This window comes from Mizuhopecten yessoensis, unplaced genomic scaffold (genome assembly GCF_002113885.1).
Source record: "Mizuhopecten yessoensis strain PY_sf001 unplaced genomic scaffold, ASM211388v2 scaffold10637, whole genome shotgun sequence".
Taxonomy (NCBI): domain Eukaryota; kingdom Metazoa; phylum Mollusca; class Bivalvia; order Pectinida; family Pectinidae; genus Mizuhopecten; species Mizuhopecten yessoensis.
In genome coordinates, this window is record NW_018408646.1 from 73,926 (window position 1) to 90,760 (window position 16,835).

The 16,835-nt window shown below is 35.9% G+C and overlaps 2 protein-coding genes across 3 annotated transcripts in view; one reads left to right on the plus strand and one right to left on the minus strand.

The window, feature by feature from the left end:
* LOC110461579 (A disintegrin and metalloproteinase with thrombospondin motifs 2-like) overlaps positions 1–7,283 on the plus strand; it is a 55,500-nt gene extending 48,217 nt beyond the window's left edge. The window contains exons 19-23 of one of the 2 annotated variants that reach the window (XM_021515107.1): positions 702–782; positions 2,214–2,341; positions 3,055–3,182; positions 3,921–4,198; positions 4,980–7,283. In XM_021515107.1, the coding sequence (XP_021370782.1) occupies positions 702–782; positions 2,214–2,341; positions 3,055–3,182; positions 3,921–4,198; positions 4,980–5,026 (662 nt within the window). In that variant the 3' untranslated portion in view covers positions 5,027–7,283. The remainder of the gene's footprint in view (positions 1–701; positions 783–2,213; positions 2,342–3,054; positions 3,183–3,920; positions 4,199–4,979) is intronic. The other variant, XM_021515108.1, reaches the window with a different exon arrangement.
* A 7,126-nt stretch (positions 7,284–14,409) lies between these two features.
* The window catches only part of LOC110461582 (DNA mismatch repair protein Mlh1-like), a 73,991-nt gene continuing 71,565 nt past the window's right edge, over positions 14,410–16,835 (minus strand). Inside the window, exons 10-12 of the mRNA XM_021515113.1 lie at positions 16,673–16,765; positions 16,167–16,271; positions 14,410–14,615 (exon numbers count right to left, since the gene is read on the minus strand). Coding sequence (XP_021370788.1) covers positions 14,469–14,615; positions 16,167–16,271; positions 16,673–16,765 — 345 coding nt within the window. The 3' untranslated portion in view covers positions 14,410–14,468. The remainder of the gene's footprint in view (positions 14,616–16,166; positions 16,272–16,672; positions 16,766–16,835) is intronic.

Consider the following 16,835-nt stretch of genomic DNA (forward strand, 5'->3'; position numbering starts at 1 on the left):
AACCCTCGCTACACATGGTCGTCATAGTACTGATTAATAGTATATGGTTACCACAGTACCAATCACTATGTATGATCACGATAGAAACCCTCACTACACATGGTCGTCATAGTACTGATTAATAGTATATGGTTACCACAGTACCAATCACTATGTATGATCACGATAGAAACCCTCGCTACACATGGTCGTCATAGTACTGATTAATAGTATATGGTTACCAGGGTACCCATCACTATGTATGATCACGATAGAAACCCTCGCTACACATGGTCGCCTTTGTACCTATCACAATGTATGATCGTCCTAGTACCCAACAACACATTTAGTTGTCAAATACCAAACATTGGGAAAGGACGTTATTTGCAATGAGTTTAGCCCCGGGTTAATAAAACAGTGTCGCGTCGCTACTTTTTCCGGTTAAGAGCGCATTTATTGTACGTTTTAAGCTTCATCTCTGTACAGTTGCGACACGGTAATCGTAGGGTAAGCTTACCTATCCTTTGGGAGGGGATTCCGTGTCTTGACGAAGTTGGGTGAGAGCCGACACAGGGAGCAGTGGAGATATAGGTCTGTCTTGCTCAGTGTCAGATGTCGCTCTGGAGTTCAACTGGAAGCTCCAGACGGACGACTATTGCTTGACCCGATCCGGAATGTCACATATATTGATCACAACAGTACTAAGGAAATGTAATTTTCAGGCCAACAAAGTACTGGTAGTACCATAAATGACACGACGATTCCAGTTACTACAGCAAGACCTCCAGCTAATAACCTTCCTGGTGAGCTCTTCACAACATTGTTGTCAACATTTTTGTGTGTACATTTGCTAATTGGGTACATTGGTGCGATCTTTTCTGTATAGCCACATATATCACTAACAATTATGTACTGCACATACTATTGTAATTCTTTTAATGAATCTATTTTTTATTTTTCTGATATTATATATGTTTCACCTTTGCGACGATCCGTCAAGAGCAATTAGGGATCTGCTTGTATGTGCATGTCCTCAAAAATGCCACAGCTCTGCTGAAGAGCCCCAAATTGCCTGAGGAGCCCCAAGATGGGCAAAATGTAGTCTTCGTGTTTTGTTTTATATATATTTTTACCGTCACATGGACATTTAAAACACTTTACCGCTTTATACATATACATGTATTGCACTTTATGCATAACAAAATCACGTTACATGTACATACTAAAATGTCTTTTATCCCATATTCATTATAGTTTTCTGCTTACTTTGACTTTTTCTGTTGAGTCGTAGAAGGACAAAACAGCAGTGCGATTCATTTTCGGCATTCTGTATACAGTATGAATTTAGTAGGTGCAATCCCATGTGGGTTACGTTGTTCTTGCATAAACATTATTTTAAAATACGTCATATATGCACTAAGAAACTTCCTTTTATGCAGAACTAAACTACTTAGATTTAGTTTAACCATAAAGGAATCAAACAAGTTACCTAAACGTGTAAGCCTATGTGAGTATTTCAGTACTTACATGTATAAAGATGAGATTATCTCAGTCGCTTACCTTTAATTTCTAAATAAATACAGGGATCAATGATTCATCCTTTTATCATTCCAGTCGTTTACATTTGCCGAAGCTTATATGGGTAAAGAACCCTGTCTAGAAGCTAACATGACTTTTGTGTAAAGTTTTTATTGTTGTTTTAGCATTGTTTTTTTCAGTAGAATACAGGAACAAACATTCATTGTTGTTTGAGCATTGTTCCTTTAAGTATCGTACAGGTGTAAGGAATTAAGCATTGTTTTTTTAGTAGTTAATATATGTAAATATTAATTGTTGTTCTAATATAATACAAGTGTAACTACTTATTGTTGTTACAGCATGACTCTCATGTGTAATAGTTTATCTTTATTTCAGCGTTGTCTTTTCAGTAGTTTATAAGGGTAAATAGTAAGTGTTGATCCAGCACGGATAATTTCAGTAAAACATAGATATAAATCAAACGGAAACCGTCGGCACCTTCCGTAAACGAGAAAAGTATTTTCTCGTTTACGGAAAGTGCCGACGGTTCCCGATTGAGATATAAATATGTATCTTTGTTAAAGCATATATATTGATTACGGGTGTTACATGATTTGTCTTTGTTTCAGGATGGACCTTTCCGGTAGTGTTTATGTGTACAGATTTATTATTGTACCAGCATAGGTTACATGTGTAAATATCCATTGTCATTTCAGCATGGATTATCCCAGTGGCTGCTACTGCCTGTGGTATTATACTCTTGCTGGTTCTGGTCGGCGCCATTTGCTATTGTCAACGTGCCAGAAAGCCAAACAAGGCGAAAGCCCCACAGCGCGGATCATCTGTGAGTTTCTCTGTTTTTTCTCTCTCGAAGATTCGAACCTATCGTTCTGTTTTGGTCTAGAACAAACATAAAACAATACAGTAAGTTATCAGGGAAATCGTGATTACCATTTCGATCCTTATTAGGATCATCGCGACGGTTACTTCATTTAGATAAACTTTACCGAGGCAAAATACAAAGTGAACGTGAATTATGTAAAGGCTTTATCGATTGATAACGCCCTTTGAACAGCTAAGGTCATTTAAGGACAATCCCTCGTACGTGTAATTTGGGCATGCTGGAAGGCATGTTAGCGTATTTGGCTCCTTGCGGTAGCGCAGGTCTGATGCCGAATTTAGAGTGCTTCCTCACTGAAATACACTGCAGAAAGCCCCATACACAGTATTACACATGGTTCCACGCTGACAACGGGTAAACCAGTTATTGCAATGATGCTGAATGCTAAATAGGGAATACCAATACTATTGTATAAGACCTTTGTGTTTATAAAATGTTATACATTATGAACTTCACTAAGACCATATATATTCCAATATGAAGTTCACTCACTTGGTCGACAATATGAAAAAAAAAAATTAAAGGGAAAAAAGCAACACATATTTATCGATTGATTCTTTTTGAAAAGAAGAAAAAGCTAACATAATCTCTATCGCCTGGTGTATCTGTATAAACAAGAAGCATGTCTGATTAGATTACATGTTGTTTATTTACAGACGATTTCCAGGAACGAGTTTGGTAGAGCTCGCCCCGAGTCGTTCTCTGGCATAGCTAATATAGCGTACCAGGCACAAACAGTTCCTGGCACGGATCCCTACAATTATATTTCTCCGGTAAATGTCAGGTAAGTGCCAAACTCCTTACAATGCGCTGACCTTGCGCGCACGCCATATTTTCTGACAACTTTGATAGTGGTTGTTTACATATAGTTGCTTTGTTGGCAATTGCTCGTTTCTTTTTCAGTGGCCTTGCCCCTGCTTCTGGCTTATTTGGCAGTGGATGGCTTCCTTAAATATTGAGTTAAAAAATTCAAATGTCAATCTGGTTTTGAAATATGTGGATATTTTTTTGCACAAAGTTTTGTAATTTCAACATGAGTTTTTGAAAGAATGGTCTCTGGCGACTTAAACAATTATTTAAAGCGATTATGCAAAGCACCAATACTAAAACAGTTTGTATGCAACTCGACGGTTATTCAGCTTTTAAGATAATTGTTTTTTGTTTTTGTTTTCTAGTTAAAAGATATATATTTCTTTACTCATTATCAAAACAAAATGATAACAAAGACAATAACTGACGTCACGGAAACAATATTAAAGATCCCTTGTTATATAAATCTGTTTATGAAGTATTATTCTGATTGGCTATTAAGTATGCTATACTGATGTGACATGTAAAATTAAAATTAAAAAAATCCTGATCATGTTTATTCTATTTTAGAACCCTTCGATATCATTTCCCGAAAACGAATTAACACAGTACTTGTATATCTGTAAGTAAGAAAATGAGACATTGATATCAATTCCCTCGGATTGGTATTTGGATGATTTAATAGAAATCTAAATTTGGAATTATTTTTCAGTGGACCTCGTTTATCGGCAATATCGATGAAGAAACCACCCCCTGCCCGCCCCCCACCGCGCCGCCCTACACAACCCCTGTCCTCTATCAACTCCAGTGGTGGACAACATCCATCCGTTATCAGAAGTGCGGGTCCACATCCAACACCACCAAGCAGTCCTCATGAATATGTAGAAATCACAAATTATGAAAAACTCCAGGCTCGACCAAGCACCATGTCGAGGGCGTATGAATCTTTAAAACATCCCAACCAAGGATTTGCAAAAGCTTCTATCAATGGTGAGTACAGTATACCGCTATCACGAGTGTATCCATGGCGGTCTGTGATGGCAACAGAAGTGACGAATCAATTGTAACAACATGTGGAAATGTTATTACGAATCATTACAAATCAAAATGAAGAAGAATGTTTTTTTCCTCTCGTCTTCCCCTCCTTCTTGGTCGGCGAAAAAACGAAATCAACTGTATCAGTCCCATCGGTTTCTGAGGGGAACTATAGGTTTGCACTCCGTCCGTCCGAAGAGTTTGTCCGGCACATATTGTCAATACTATTTCACCTGGAATAACCAGATTTGGTTTAGGGAAATGGCGGGGTACACGAATTAGGTCGTCGTGAGGTACGCATTGCCCAGGGCATATCCTCTACTATTTCACCAGGATTAACCAAATGTAGTATGCCAGTATATCTTATGATAGCAGAGTGCAGTTTACGAAAAGTAGCTCACTGCGATATATGCTTTGACCTCTGATCTCAGTCATTCAATACTATTTCTCTTGGACTAACCACATTTGGTATACATGTACAGGTATATATAATGAGAGGACTGAGTTTACTTTTTGAAAAGTCCACTTTGATCAATATACTGCGCTTTGATAGTAATCGCTGAAAGAAAGTGTCCTATTCTGTATTAAAATATATTTTCTTTACAGTAGGTTGGTTAAGAGCTAGGTGTACACCTCGTAAATAAGGAAATTATAAACGGTTGTGGACTAGGGATTGCCTTCTTACACTTTGCGTTGTCTAGATCTACTGTCAATCATAGTTCTATGTATGTTTCAGCTCAACAGTTCCAGCAGTATACAAACGATGGCTATAACCCGACGTAGTGATATTACAACAATCCTTGACAGAAATAAGGGCGATACCTGGCCTAACATTGACAACGGTGCTGGGGAAATAAAATCAAGGGCTATAACAACCCGCCCTAGTGATATAACAACAATCCTTGACAGAAACAAGGGCGATACCTAGCCTAACATTGACAACGGTGCTGGGGAAATAAAAACAAGGGCTATAACAACCCGCCCTAGTGATATAACAACAATTCCTGACAGAAACAAGGGCGATAACTGGCCTTACATTGACAACGGTACTGGGGAAATAAAAACAAGGGCTATAACAGCCCGCCCTAGTGATATACCAACAATCCTTGACAAAAACAAGGGCGTTACCTGGCCTAACATTGACAACGGTACTGGGGAAATAAAAACAAGGGCTATAACAGCCCGCCCTAGTGATATAACAACAATCCTTGACAGAAACAGGGGCGATACCTGTCCTAACATTGACAACGGTACTGGGGAAATCAAAACAAGGGCTATAACAACCCGCCCTAGTGATATAACAACAATCCTTGACAGAAACAGGGGCGATACCTGGCCTAACATTGGCAACGATGCTGGGGAAATAAAAACAAGGGCTAGAACAAACCGCCCTAGTGATATAACAACAATTCCTGACAGAAACAAGGGAGATACCTGGCCAAACATTGACAACGGTGCTGGGGAAATAAAAACAAGGGCTATAACAACCCGCCCTAGTGATATAACAACAATCCTTGACAGCAATAAGGGCGATAACTGGCCTAACATTGGCAACAGTGCTGGGAGTATACAAAGGTTATAACTCTGCCAAGTGACAAACAAGGGCTATAACGCTGCCCAGTGACAAACAAGGGCTATAACTCTGCCTAGTGATATTACACAATTTTGGGCAAAAACAAGGGCGATACCGGCCTCATATTGACAACTTGCCGGAAGTATACAAACAAGGGCTATAAAACGTCCAAGCAATATTGTAACGGAATAGAAACAAGGGCGATACTCGGTCCAGCTATGACAGTTGTAATAATGATATTTTATCTATATATTGAGGGTAACATAGTCAGTTAAGGCTCATATTACACTATGAACATTACGTTCCAGAAATCATACACCAGTAACAATTATAATGTTATGCTTTTAATATGTATATACATGATATACAATGTTGAAAATTATACCTCATACAATCATGTTAGCTATGTTTTTGGGGGCTAAAATTATTCCATATCACATATACACTCATACAAGAAGACTGAAATTTGTAAGTATATTACATTAAATTTCACAAGTCTCTGCGGTTTGTATAGTTAAAATATTACGCCGCAATGGAAAGATTTTTAACGAATTCGAGGACTATTCCATATTAGGATCACAGAAAAGCAAAAAAAAAATAAATCCTCCTAATCTTCAGAGTGTGGTGATAGTAAAACATACATATTTTCTGTGATGGACCGTAAGCTTTATGTAAATCTATCTTCACGTGTATCGACCCGGGATTGTATATGTAAACAAGTGCCATATTATTCTAGGATTTGTAAACTAAAATAGTAGTGCGATACTAAATAGTCAAGAGGTAGTACACCAACTTCTTTGTAGTATGATTTATTTAGGGGATATTACGTTGTTTTGAGTGGCTATACTTGAAATTTGGTTTGAACTCGAGACCAAACTAGCGACGAGCGCGCGATCTATATGTTGACGAGGCGGCACATTTGGATTGTTTGTGAACGTCCTGTTACCAAAGTGTAGCGGCATTTGGATCAACATTGACCAAATCCTCATCATTTCCATTGCTTTCTGTCCAATCATCCCATGGGTCATTAGCAGTGTTGGATTTCGCTTAGAGGTATAAGCTTGACGCCACAATGTTTTGGTTAGAAACGGGGCGTGGCTTATATTCAAGTGCGAAGGTGGAGCTTAACACGATTGATCTTGATTCTAACGCAGTTTAGAACATGGTCCGTATCCAATCAAAACACGCGTTGCAAACGAATCGTGTTATTTAGTACTGCTTTGTCAAGTAATTGCAGTATATTAGCTATAACCCAGCACAGGGATGACACAAATGCCGGCAGGATACCAACAACATAAAGATTTAGGATGTAACCCGGTATAGGATAACAACACCTCCGGAAGTATACAACGATGCTAACCCTGTTTCTTCAACACAGTAAAATTATTCCTAAAGCAATATATATATTTATATTTCCAATTATTGACAATTTTTTGTTAAACAAAGCTGTAAATATTGTACTTTTTATCATACATTGTATCTTGACCATGTGTAAGATGAGCTTCATGCTCAATATGTTATCAAGAATAAATAAAGCCTTTATCATTATTATGTAATTTTGACTACATCTTGTTTCACGTTGTATCTGCAGAATGCAATACATTTTTAATTACTTTTCTTAAGAATATTTGTCACCCTGTACCAGGTATTGATATATGAAGACAGAGGTTCCCCACGGTGTGTTACAATTGGTTAACAGGTTCATCTAAGTAGAGTTAATTTACCTGTGTTATAAAAGACACGATATTTTATATGGAAAACCACATGTTGACCTAGAAAAATACATTACAAACAGCTAAAAATGCTATATATAGATTACACTTTCATTCATTCATTTCTTTATTCCTCCTAATTGGAGAGTTACAGGTACATGTATTAGGACATAATATAAATAAATACAGAAAAAGAAATCATATGTAAAGTAAAGAAAGAGGAGATATTCTAAAGTGGACAAAACCAATGTATGTAACTAGACCTGTAAAAGACTCCAGGCTAGTGAACAAAGCAAACAAATATGATTACAAAGCTTCACAAATATATGATGGAGTATAATGATAATGGTTATAAACTGTATTGAGACGAGTCAACAAAGGAACGCAATGCATATATACATGTGAACCTTACTGTGAATTGACATAAGGGTTTCCATGTACAATCATGTTAGAAAGCGATTTAAATTACATAAAAAAGGTTCACAGACAATATAAGGATATTATATCTACTGAAATGTTAGAGCTGAAGCTCTCTCCGCAGTCAGACAGTCTCGGATAAAGGGAAACATTACATGACCCTCTCCCAGGGCGAGAGCAATATCGTTGGAGGGACAGCCAAGTATAGTGGAAATCTGTTGTTCCCTTTCAGCTTAATCTAAATACACATAAATACATGTACGGGATAGACGTTAACCATATTTGTATAAAAGACATCTATAAGCGAAGCTAATTCAACACTGTTGCAATCTAAGATACAATGGGCGACAGCGTCAGAGAAAAACAAATTACATTTATCACAATGAAGTTCGCAATCAGGTGGGGTAATCCATAATTTAGAAACTCGTTTACAGATCTCAGCTTAGTTTGGAGATAATTTTGATACATGCCACAGAATGGAAGGTGAAAGTTCTGTTTGAATATTCCTAAATCTGCATAAATCACAATTCGGACTCGGACGCTGTGTCCACTGTTCCTTTTCTTTGCAAAGCAATACATTTTTCACAATTTGCTTCCACATTAGTTTGTAAGGCATGCAGGAAGACTGTAAATAATCGTACAAGTAAAACTGCAAATCGTAATTATGAAAAATATTCCATACACCGGGTATAAACCCTCTTTTGGACTTATAAATACTAAGATACATATGATATATAGGTAACAAAAACAACTGTTTTGCAGTACATTGAGATTTTACATTACACAAAGCAGCGAAAAATCGTAGTTTGCATTGTTCTACATACAGAGAAAGTGATGGTAAACCTAACATTCCCAGTACAATATCTGACCTAGTGCAAACTGGGAAATTTTGCATAAGTTTTGCACAGAAATGGTGTTTGGTCTCTAAACGACGCCAATCAGTAGAGGAAAGCGCGAACCAGAGCTTACAGCCAAATAACGCTCTTGGAAGCACGATTGATTTATAGAGTTTCAAACTTGTTAAAGGATTAAGTCCTGAACCAAGTAAGTTACACTGCATAAGAGCAAAGCATTATCCACGTAACGTATGCACAACTTCATCCAGCTTTGGACGACCTGGACTGAATTTATCTACAAATATACCGACATGTGTAGCACTAGTTGACTCCTGTACTTCAGTTGGCACAAGATACCACTTCCGCTTTGAATTAGTATAGGCATTTTTTCTTTCATTAAAAACAATAGCAACAGATTTTGATGCATTGTACTTAAATCTCCATCTACAGCTGTATAGATAACAGATATACATCAAATTATCCAAGTCGCTTTTGCAAAGTGAAAGTAGGACAATATCATCCGTCTGAGTAGGACAAGTAACGTTAATGTCATGGACAGAAAGTGCGAATTTTGAAGTACAAAGTTCATTCAACAAGTCATTAATGTAGACAGTAAAGCCAAGGCGAGCGAATACTCTCTTGACGGATTCCCTGGCATATTGGGAACCATTTAGAACTAAAACCTTGACAAAGAACCACACTGTTCATATCTTTATACAGAGAAACTATCATATTTGACAGTATCACGTTTAAAGCCCAAAAGAACAAGTTTAAAAATTAAACCTTCGTGCCAAACACAGTCGAAGCCTTTCGCCGCATCCAGGAAGCAAGAGTACAGTTTACTATTATTTTCACCAGTGTAAATAATCGTTTCACGCAAAAGATATGACATTATCGTACTGCTGACGTTCTTCTGAAACCCATTTTGTAGAGAATTAACATTAAAAAGCTTTTCAGAGACAAGCCTGTCAAGTAATATTTTTTTCGAAAACTTTGACAATGACAGGCATGAGAGAAATAGCGCGATAGCTATTTGGGTCAGATTTAGGTTTATTGTGACCTTTATATAGAGCGCAAATGATTCCCTTTTTATATTTGACGGGAATATTATGGTATGGCGTTGTCCGTCCGTCCGTCCGTCCGTCCGGCGTAAACTTTTGTTTGTCCGGCAATCTCCTCCTACGATCTCTTTGAAACTTGGTATACATTATAATCATGATATGAAGTTGTCTCCCTTAGAAGAATTTTGATTCGACAATTTTTTCAAAAGTTATTGCCCTTTGTTCATTTCAGTATTTGATTTTTGTCCGGCAATCTCCTCCTACATTTTTCAACGGATCTCTTTGAAACCGAGTAGGCTAAATAATCATGATATGTTGTTGTGTTTCCTTGAAAAGAATTTTAATTCAACATTTTTTGCAAAAGTAATTGCCCTTTGTTCATTTCATTATTTGATTTTTGTCCGGCAATCACCTCCTACATTTTTTGACAGATTTCTTTGAAACTTAGAAGGCTAAATAATCAAGATATGTTGTTGTGTTTCATTGAAAAGAATTTTGATTCGACGATTTTTGCAAAAGTTATTGCCCTTTGTTCATTTCAGTATTTGTTTTTTTTTATCGGGAGATTTTCTCCTACATTTTTATAGCATGTCAGCTAACCACTCTTTGAATGATGCAGATCTTATTTCAATGTAAGAAAGTATATAACATTATATGGCATTCAACGGGCGTATTTTGTTCCGCCCCGCGGTACTCTTGTTTAGATCCTTTGGTACAAAAGAAAAAGGTTTAAAGGCACTAAAAAGATTACACAGACACTCATAAAAACAATCATTTGCAAATTTTCATAAACAATTAAATCAACACCTGCAGCTTTGCTACGGGGAATATTACGACAAACAGATTTCACTTCATTAAAAGTAAAGTCAGCCAACGAAGAGTTCAGTCGTGAGGTATCATCCATGAAGTCGTTCAAAAGGTTCTCAACTTCCATTTTGAACGAGTCGTTGAAGTCCTCATGAGAAGACTCCGAGAGATTTGCGAACAATATTCCCCAGGTGGAGTGATCCCCCCGGTGGAGTGCGAGACTCGGCAGATCTTTAACTACAGAATCTCCAAATTTCATGTCTGCTCCAGTGTTACCAAAAGAATTTGATCGACGAGACTTAATCAATGACCAAAATGATTTCTGATTTAACACAGCTGAATTTTCTAGTTCAATATTCAAATCAACCAAGTGAACTTCTGAAAGTTGTCTGTACCTCAGACGAAATCTTCGTTTGGCTTCTTTATACTGACTAAACAGAACAGAGTGAGGATCACGCGGTCTTCCACGAGAAACCCAAATACAGCGTAATCTCCACATTTCATTGTGGAGGGCCTTGAGCTCGTTTCAGGAATTTACAGAACTTGCATTTTTTTAAGCGACGATTCAGAAGCAGACTGCAAACAGTAAGTGATATCTTTTGTGTAAGTTACAATATCATTTTCGACGAGAAGACTAGTTTGATCCTTTGATGTACATCAAAAGAATCTATCGGTCGCGTAACGGTAACACTTAATGGCTTTGAAGTCAGGCGTCGCTCCTCAGTCATCTTCAAAGGACAGGTGTCAGTCTAGTGATTGGTCAGGTTTTTTTTTACCTGACGCCAATCAGATAGCTAGCCACTCGCCTTCAATTTTGCTATGACATATTCCAGGGGTGTTTGATTGGTGACAGGTAAAAAAACTGACCAATCACTAGGCTGATACATGTCCTTTAAGATTACAGAGGAGCGACACCCGACTTCAAAGCCAGTAAGTTTTACCGTTACGCGACCGCGAGATTCTTTAAATGTACATCAAAAGGATTAAACAAGTCTTCTGATCTCATCCACAAGGTGGCGCACACTGAGCCTTCAATTTTGATTCGCCATATTCCAGGGGTGGAGAGAGCGAAAGTGAGCGTAACCCCCTGGATATCGAGAACGTTCGCGTTCATACTTTGAATGGTCAAGAAAGTTAGGCGATATCCCTTCCACTTGGAAAGCNGAGAGAGAGAGAGAGAGAGAGAGAGAGAGAGAGAGAGAGAGAGAGGAAACGTTTCACTGATATGAATATGCCTCTGAACGTTTAATAACCTAGCATTTATATTGTCACGATTATACTCTAGTGATAATTTTTATAACTTCTTATCAGGAAACGTTCTGGTCCGTCATATATGTCCAGGGGTCGCTGTTAAGTGTTGTTTTATTGATATTGAAGCTGCTTTAAAAACTGCCTAGGTTTGGGCAGGATGAAAAACACGTTGATACAGCTTGAATCAATATTCCACAAGTTTAATGTTACCCTACGCTGGCAGAAAGGCGTTTAGATTTGAGTCAGGTGTCAAAACCCCGTTTATTAGTAAACAAATTTTTTTCAGAAGTGTTCTACATTTACCCATGAAAACTTCTTTAAAGTTGTATTTTTCATTTGTGTCCAAAACACGATTTACAATTCAAACCAAAAACTTAACATTTTTCTTTCTTTCTTAAAGCTACAGGGAACAAGGTATTACAAGTGATACAAATCCCCTCGCATTCACACATTATGTGCCATATGTATGAGGAAATGAATAGAAAATTCAGTAATGTAACAGTAGCTGCTGTAGCAACTGCTTCTGTTGAAGGTACATGTATTGTCATACCAAACACTTGTATCAAGTTTCATGAAATTCTGTTGAGGATTGCAGTTGCTACAGCGATGACAAAGTTATTTTTCTAAAAATAGTAACAGTCACCTTGACTCTCAACGTAGAAATCCAAAATGAAAACTTGTTGAAGGTATTGTCATGCCAAACACTTGTATGAAGTTTTATGAAATTCCATTGAGAAATGAAGTGGCTAGAACGATGACAAAGTGTTTTTTTTGTTTTTTTTTTAGTAATAGTGACCTTGACCGGCAACATAGAAACATGAAAAGCAAACGTGCCCAAGGTCTTGTCATACTACACACTTGTATGAAGTTTTATGAAATTCCGTTGAGAAATGAGCGATTACAAAGTTTGTAACATACGTACATACATATGGACGGAATTCTATATCTCTCGAACTTTCCTTGCGAGGGGATACAAATCATTCATGGTTGTGCCAGGTTTACCCTGTTTAAACATGATTCTGCACTTTAAAATATTATAAGGTAACTGTCCCACCGCACGAAAAATAACAGAGTATTCAACTTTGGTCTATCAGTCAGAGAGTAAGCTCCCCTTAATTTCGTTTTTGATATAACTGCAGTGGGGCATATTCCCAATGTTTTAAGATAAAAAAAATCTAACCTGGGTTAACAAGGATATCCCTCTAGAATTTCTTCTTCTTTTAATTACTCTTATTTTATGCCTTTAATGTAATTTATTTACTTTTAAATGTTGATAGCTTTATCTGGACCTATGTCACTGTAAACCTTCCTTTTGAAAGTTGATCAAACTTAAAAACTCTCCATTACAGAATGTGACAGACCCAATCTGATTCCCTAGGTCTTTTGGAAATTCAGAAGCTGTATCAAGGTTTTCAACACATTTGACCCCGTGACCTTGAATAAGGGTGAAGGTCACTCCGACAGCCCTTCATTCCAGTATGCTAATGACTGTATTTTATCACCTTAGACTTTTTTGGTTATACAAAAGTCTTTAAAATCTTTTTATGCATTTGAAACCTGTGATCTTTGAAGAAGAGCATGGTTATTTTAAGCTTGAAAGCTCTTCATCCCAACATGCTACAGGTCAAATGTCATCATCTTTGGACTCTAGCATATTCAAAAGTCATTGAAAAATTTGAACACCTTTAATCTCAGAAACCTTGAAAGTATGCCATGTCATTTATTTGAACAAACTTGATAGCTCTTCATAATAGCAATAATGTTATGGTCTGAATATCGAGACTTTAAACCTTTCTGTTATTGACAAATAGTTGACAGGTTTCAACATATTCGATATCTGTGACCTTAGAATTGGGATAAATAACCCTTCATCCCAGCATGCTACTCACGAAGTTATCACCCTTGGTCTTTTTATTATTAAGAGGAAGATTTAAACAAGTTTTTCCCTTTTGACTCTTTGACCCTGAAAGCATATTTAGAGTATTCACGTTTTAACACATTTGATCCCAGTGACCTTGAAAGCTGATCAGGTAAACCCTTTAAACAAAGTTTGTGTATCTATGTAACCAAATGTTTTAAGCCAATTACCATAACCCAAGATATTTTCATATTTATAAATTGTTTGACACATTTTAGGCAATGACCTTGAGTGTAGGTCAAAAGTAATTTATTACAACAAATTTGGAATTTCATCATTCCAGTACTAGCTATACAGGCCAAACATTATGACCTTAGACCATTAGAGTTTTTTCATGTTGAAATACAAATCTAACGGCCTTCAAAGTGATTTAAGGTCATATTTTGAAAATATAAAAGTCTGGCATCCCTCATTACGAACTTCATGACCTCAGGCCTTTTGTTTATTCAGGAGAAGATGGTTAAAGGTTTAAAGACATTTCACATCTTTGACGTTGAAAGTGGATCAAGGTTATAAATGTACCTGGCATCAATCGGTAATGGATCGACACATAACACCAATGAATCACACGAAATAAAGGACAAAATCAACTGGAACATATTTTTTTTATTGAACAGCCCTTCAAATCTGAAGAACCAAAAATCAATCAATTAACATCTCTCGAAGACTTTGTAGAGGTCTGGCAGGTTTGCTATCTGTAGGATACTAGAATCCTGTGACAAGGAGGCTGGTGGGTATAACAGTGACCTTAAGGCAGGGAATACTACGTGTTCTGTCGTAAACTTCCATTTCTCCTCCTGTCGAATAGAAAACAATCAGTTTTCTACATTCTATTATAATATTGACAAATGCTTCAAATATCTAAAACAGAAAGTTCCTGTTGGTTACATGTACCCAGCAACACAGTTGTTTCACATCCCACATACTTGTAGATAATACAACTACGTTTATCAAATTATTCTACTGTGAAATCACTAAATTTTGTGGGATTTTAAATTTCGGGGGTAATCTTCATCCATGAATTCATACTAAAACAACGAAATTTAGGCCCACAAAAATATCTGATTTCACAGTAAATGAACATTTTTTTTTTTTAATAAATTCACTTGAGTACACAATTTCATAATTTGAAGATGAATTCTTCACTATAAATAGCATGTGACTACCGGCTGGTCAAAGGAATACATGTTTACGTCAGCACATTACATCAGAAATAACTGATTTTTTGCCTTAATTTAAAAAAAAAACATCTGTGACATGAAAATGTTTCTTGGTAACTGTTTATCTCTCTGTTTCATGTTTGTGTCTTGATAAATGGGAGAACTGCCTAAAACATTGACTAGTTCCTCTGTCTGCACTGTCCTTATAACTTCTTAGCTTATATATGTATCCAGTAATAATATATTATATATGTATCCCGTAATAATATATTATATATGTATCCAGTAATAATATATTATATATGTATCCAGTAATAATATCCCGTAATAATATATTATATATGTATACAGTAATAATATATTTTATATGTATCCAGTAATAATATATTATATATGTATCCCGTAATAATATATTATATATGTATCCCGTAATAATATATTATATATGTATCCAGTAATAATATATTATATATGTATCCAGTAACAATATATATTATATATGTATCCAGTAATAATATATTATATATGTATCCAGTAATAATATCCCGTAATAATATATTATATATGTATCCCGTAATAATATATCATATATGTATCCCGTAATAATATATCATATATGTATCCCGTAATAATATATCATATATGTATCCCGTAATAATATATTATATATGTGTCCCGTAATAATATATTATATATGTATCCAGTAATAATATATTATATATGTATCCAGTAATAATATCCCGTAATAATATATTATATATGTATACAGTAATAATATATATTATATATGTATACAATAATAATATATATTATATATGTATCCCGTAATAATATATTATATATGTATCCCGTAATAATATACTATATATGTATCCAGTAATAATATATTATATATGTATCCAGTAATAATATATCATATATGTATCCAGTAACAATATATCATATATGTATCCAGTAACAATATATTATATAGGTATCCAGTAACAATATATTATATATGTATATAGGAGAATGTAATGAGCCTGTCAGGAATTGAAAATAACGAGGTACTTTGTGCTTTACATTACGGACCGTAACCAGGGTAAACACTACAATAGATATAATACTTACCTCTGTTTCTTTAGCAGGAAGGAACATACTTTTCTTGATAGAGTAGAAATAGCTGGTTTCTCTGCCTATTATACTTACCTCTGTGTCTTCAGCAGGAAGGAACATACTTTTCTTGATAGAGTAGAAATAGCTGGTTTCGCTGGCTATATTACCAAAGCACGCCTTCTCTACATCCCAGTCCACCTGTCACATATAACATAAGGGCTAAACTGTGGTGATTTTCTGGGGGAATTCTTCATAAATATTCACTAATCTCAAACAAATCTGGAGATTTAGAAATTAATAAGGGATAAAATAACCAATTCATGAGTTTAAAAATAACTCAAAACCATGAATTACATGAGAATGCATTTATAAATCTTGGCAATGAGGATCTACAGCTTAATTTGACAAAATTAAAAAGATACCTAGATGTATATATGATCAGATCCATTTTGAATGACAACTATGAATACATGAAATTAGAATGTTCATCTTTTGTTTGAGCTTACCTTTATAAAAACACGATTGGCTATTATATCAAATGATATACAAAATCAATTTTGTTATATTTTTTACTGTAATATATTTCATAAATGTTATACCTCTGTTGCCAAGCGAAGTATGTACATGGGTAATCCTTCCATATCAGGTACAAAGTTCTCCAGTAACATGGGCACTGTACACAGGTTACCTGTCTACAACAACCATATACACAGGTAAATACAGGTGATACATCTACATATCAGGTACAAAGTTCTCCAGTAA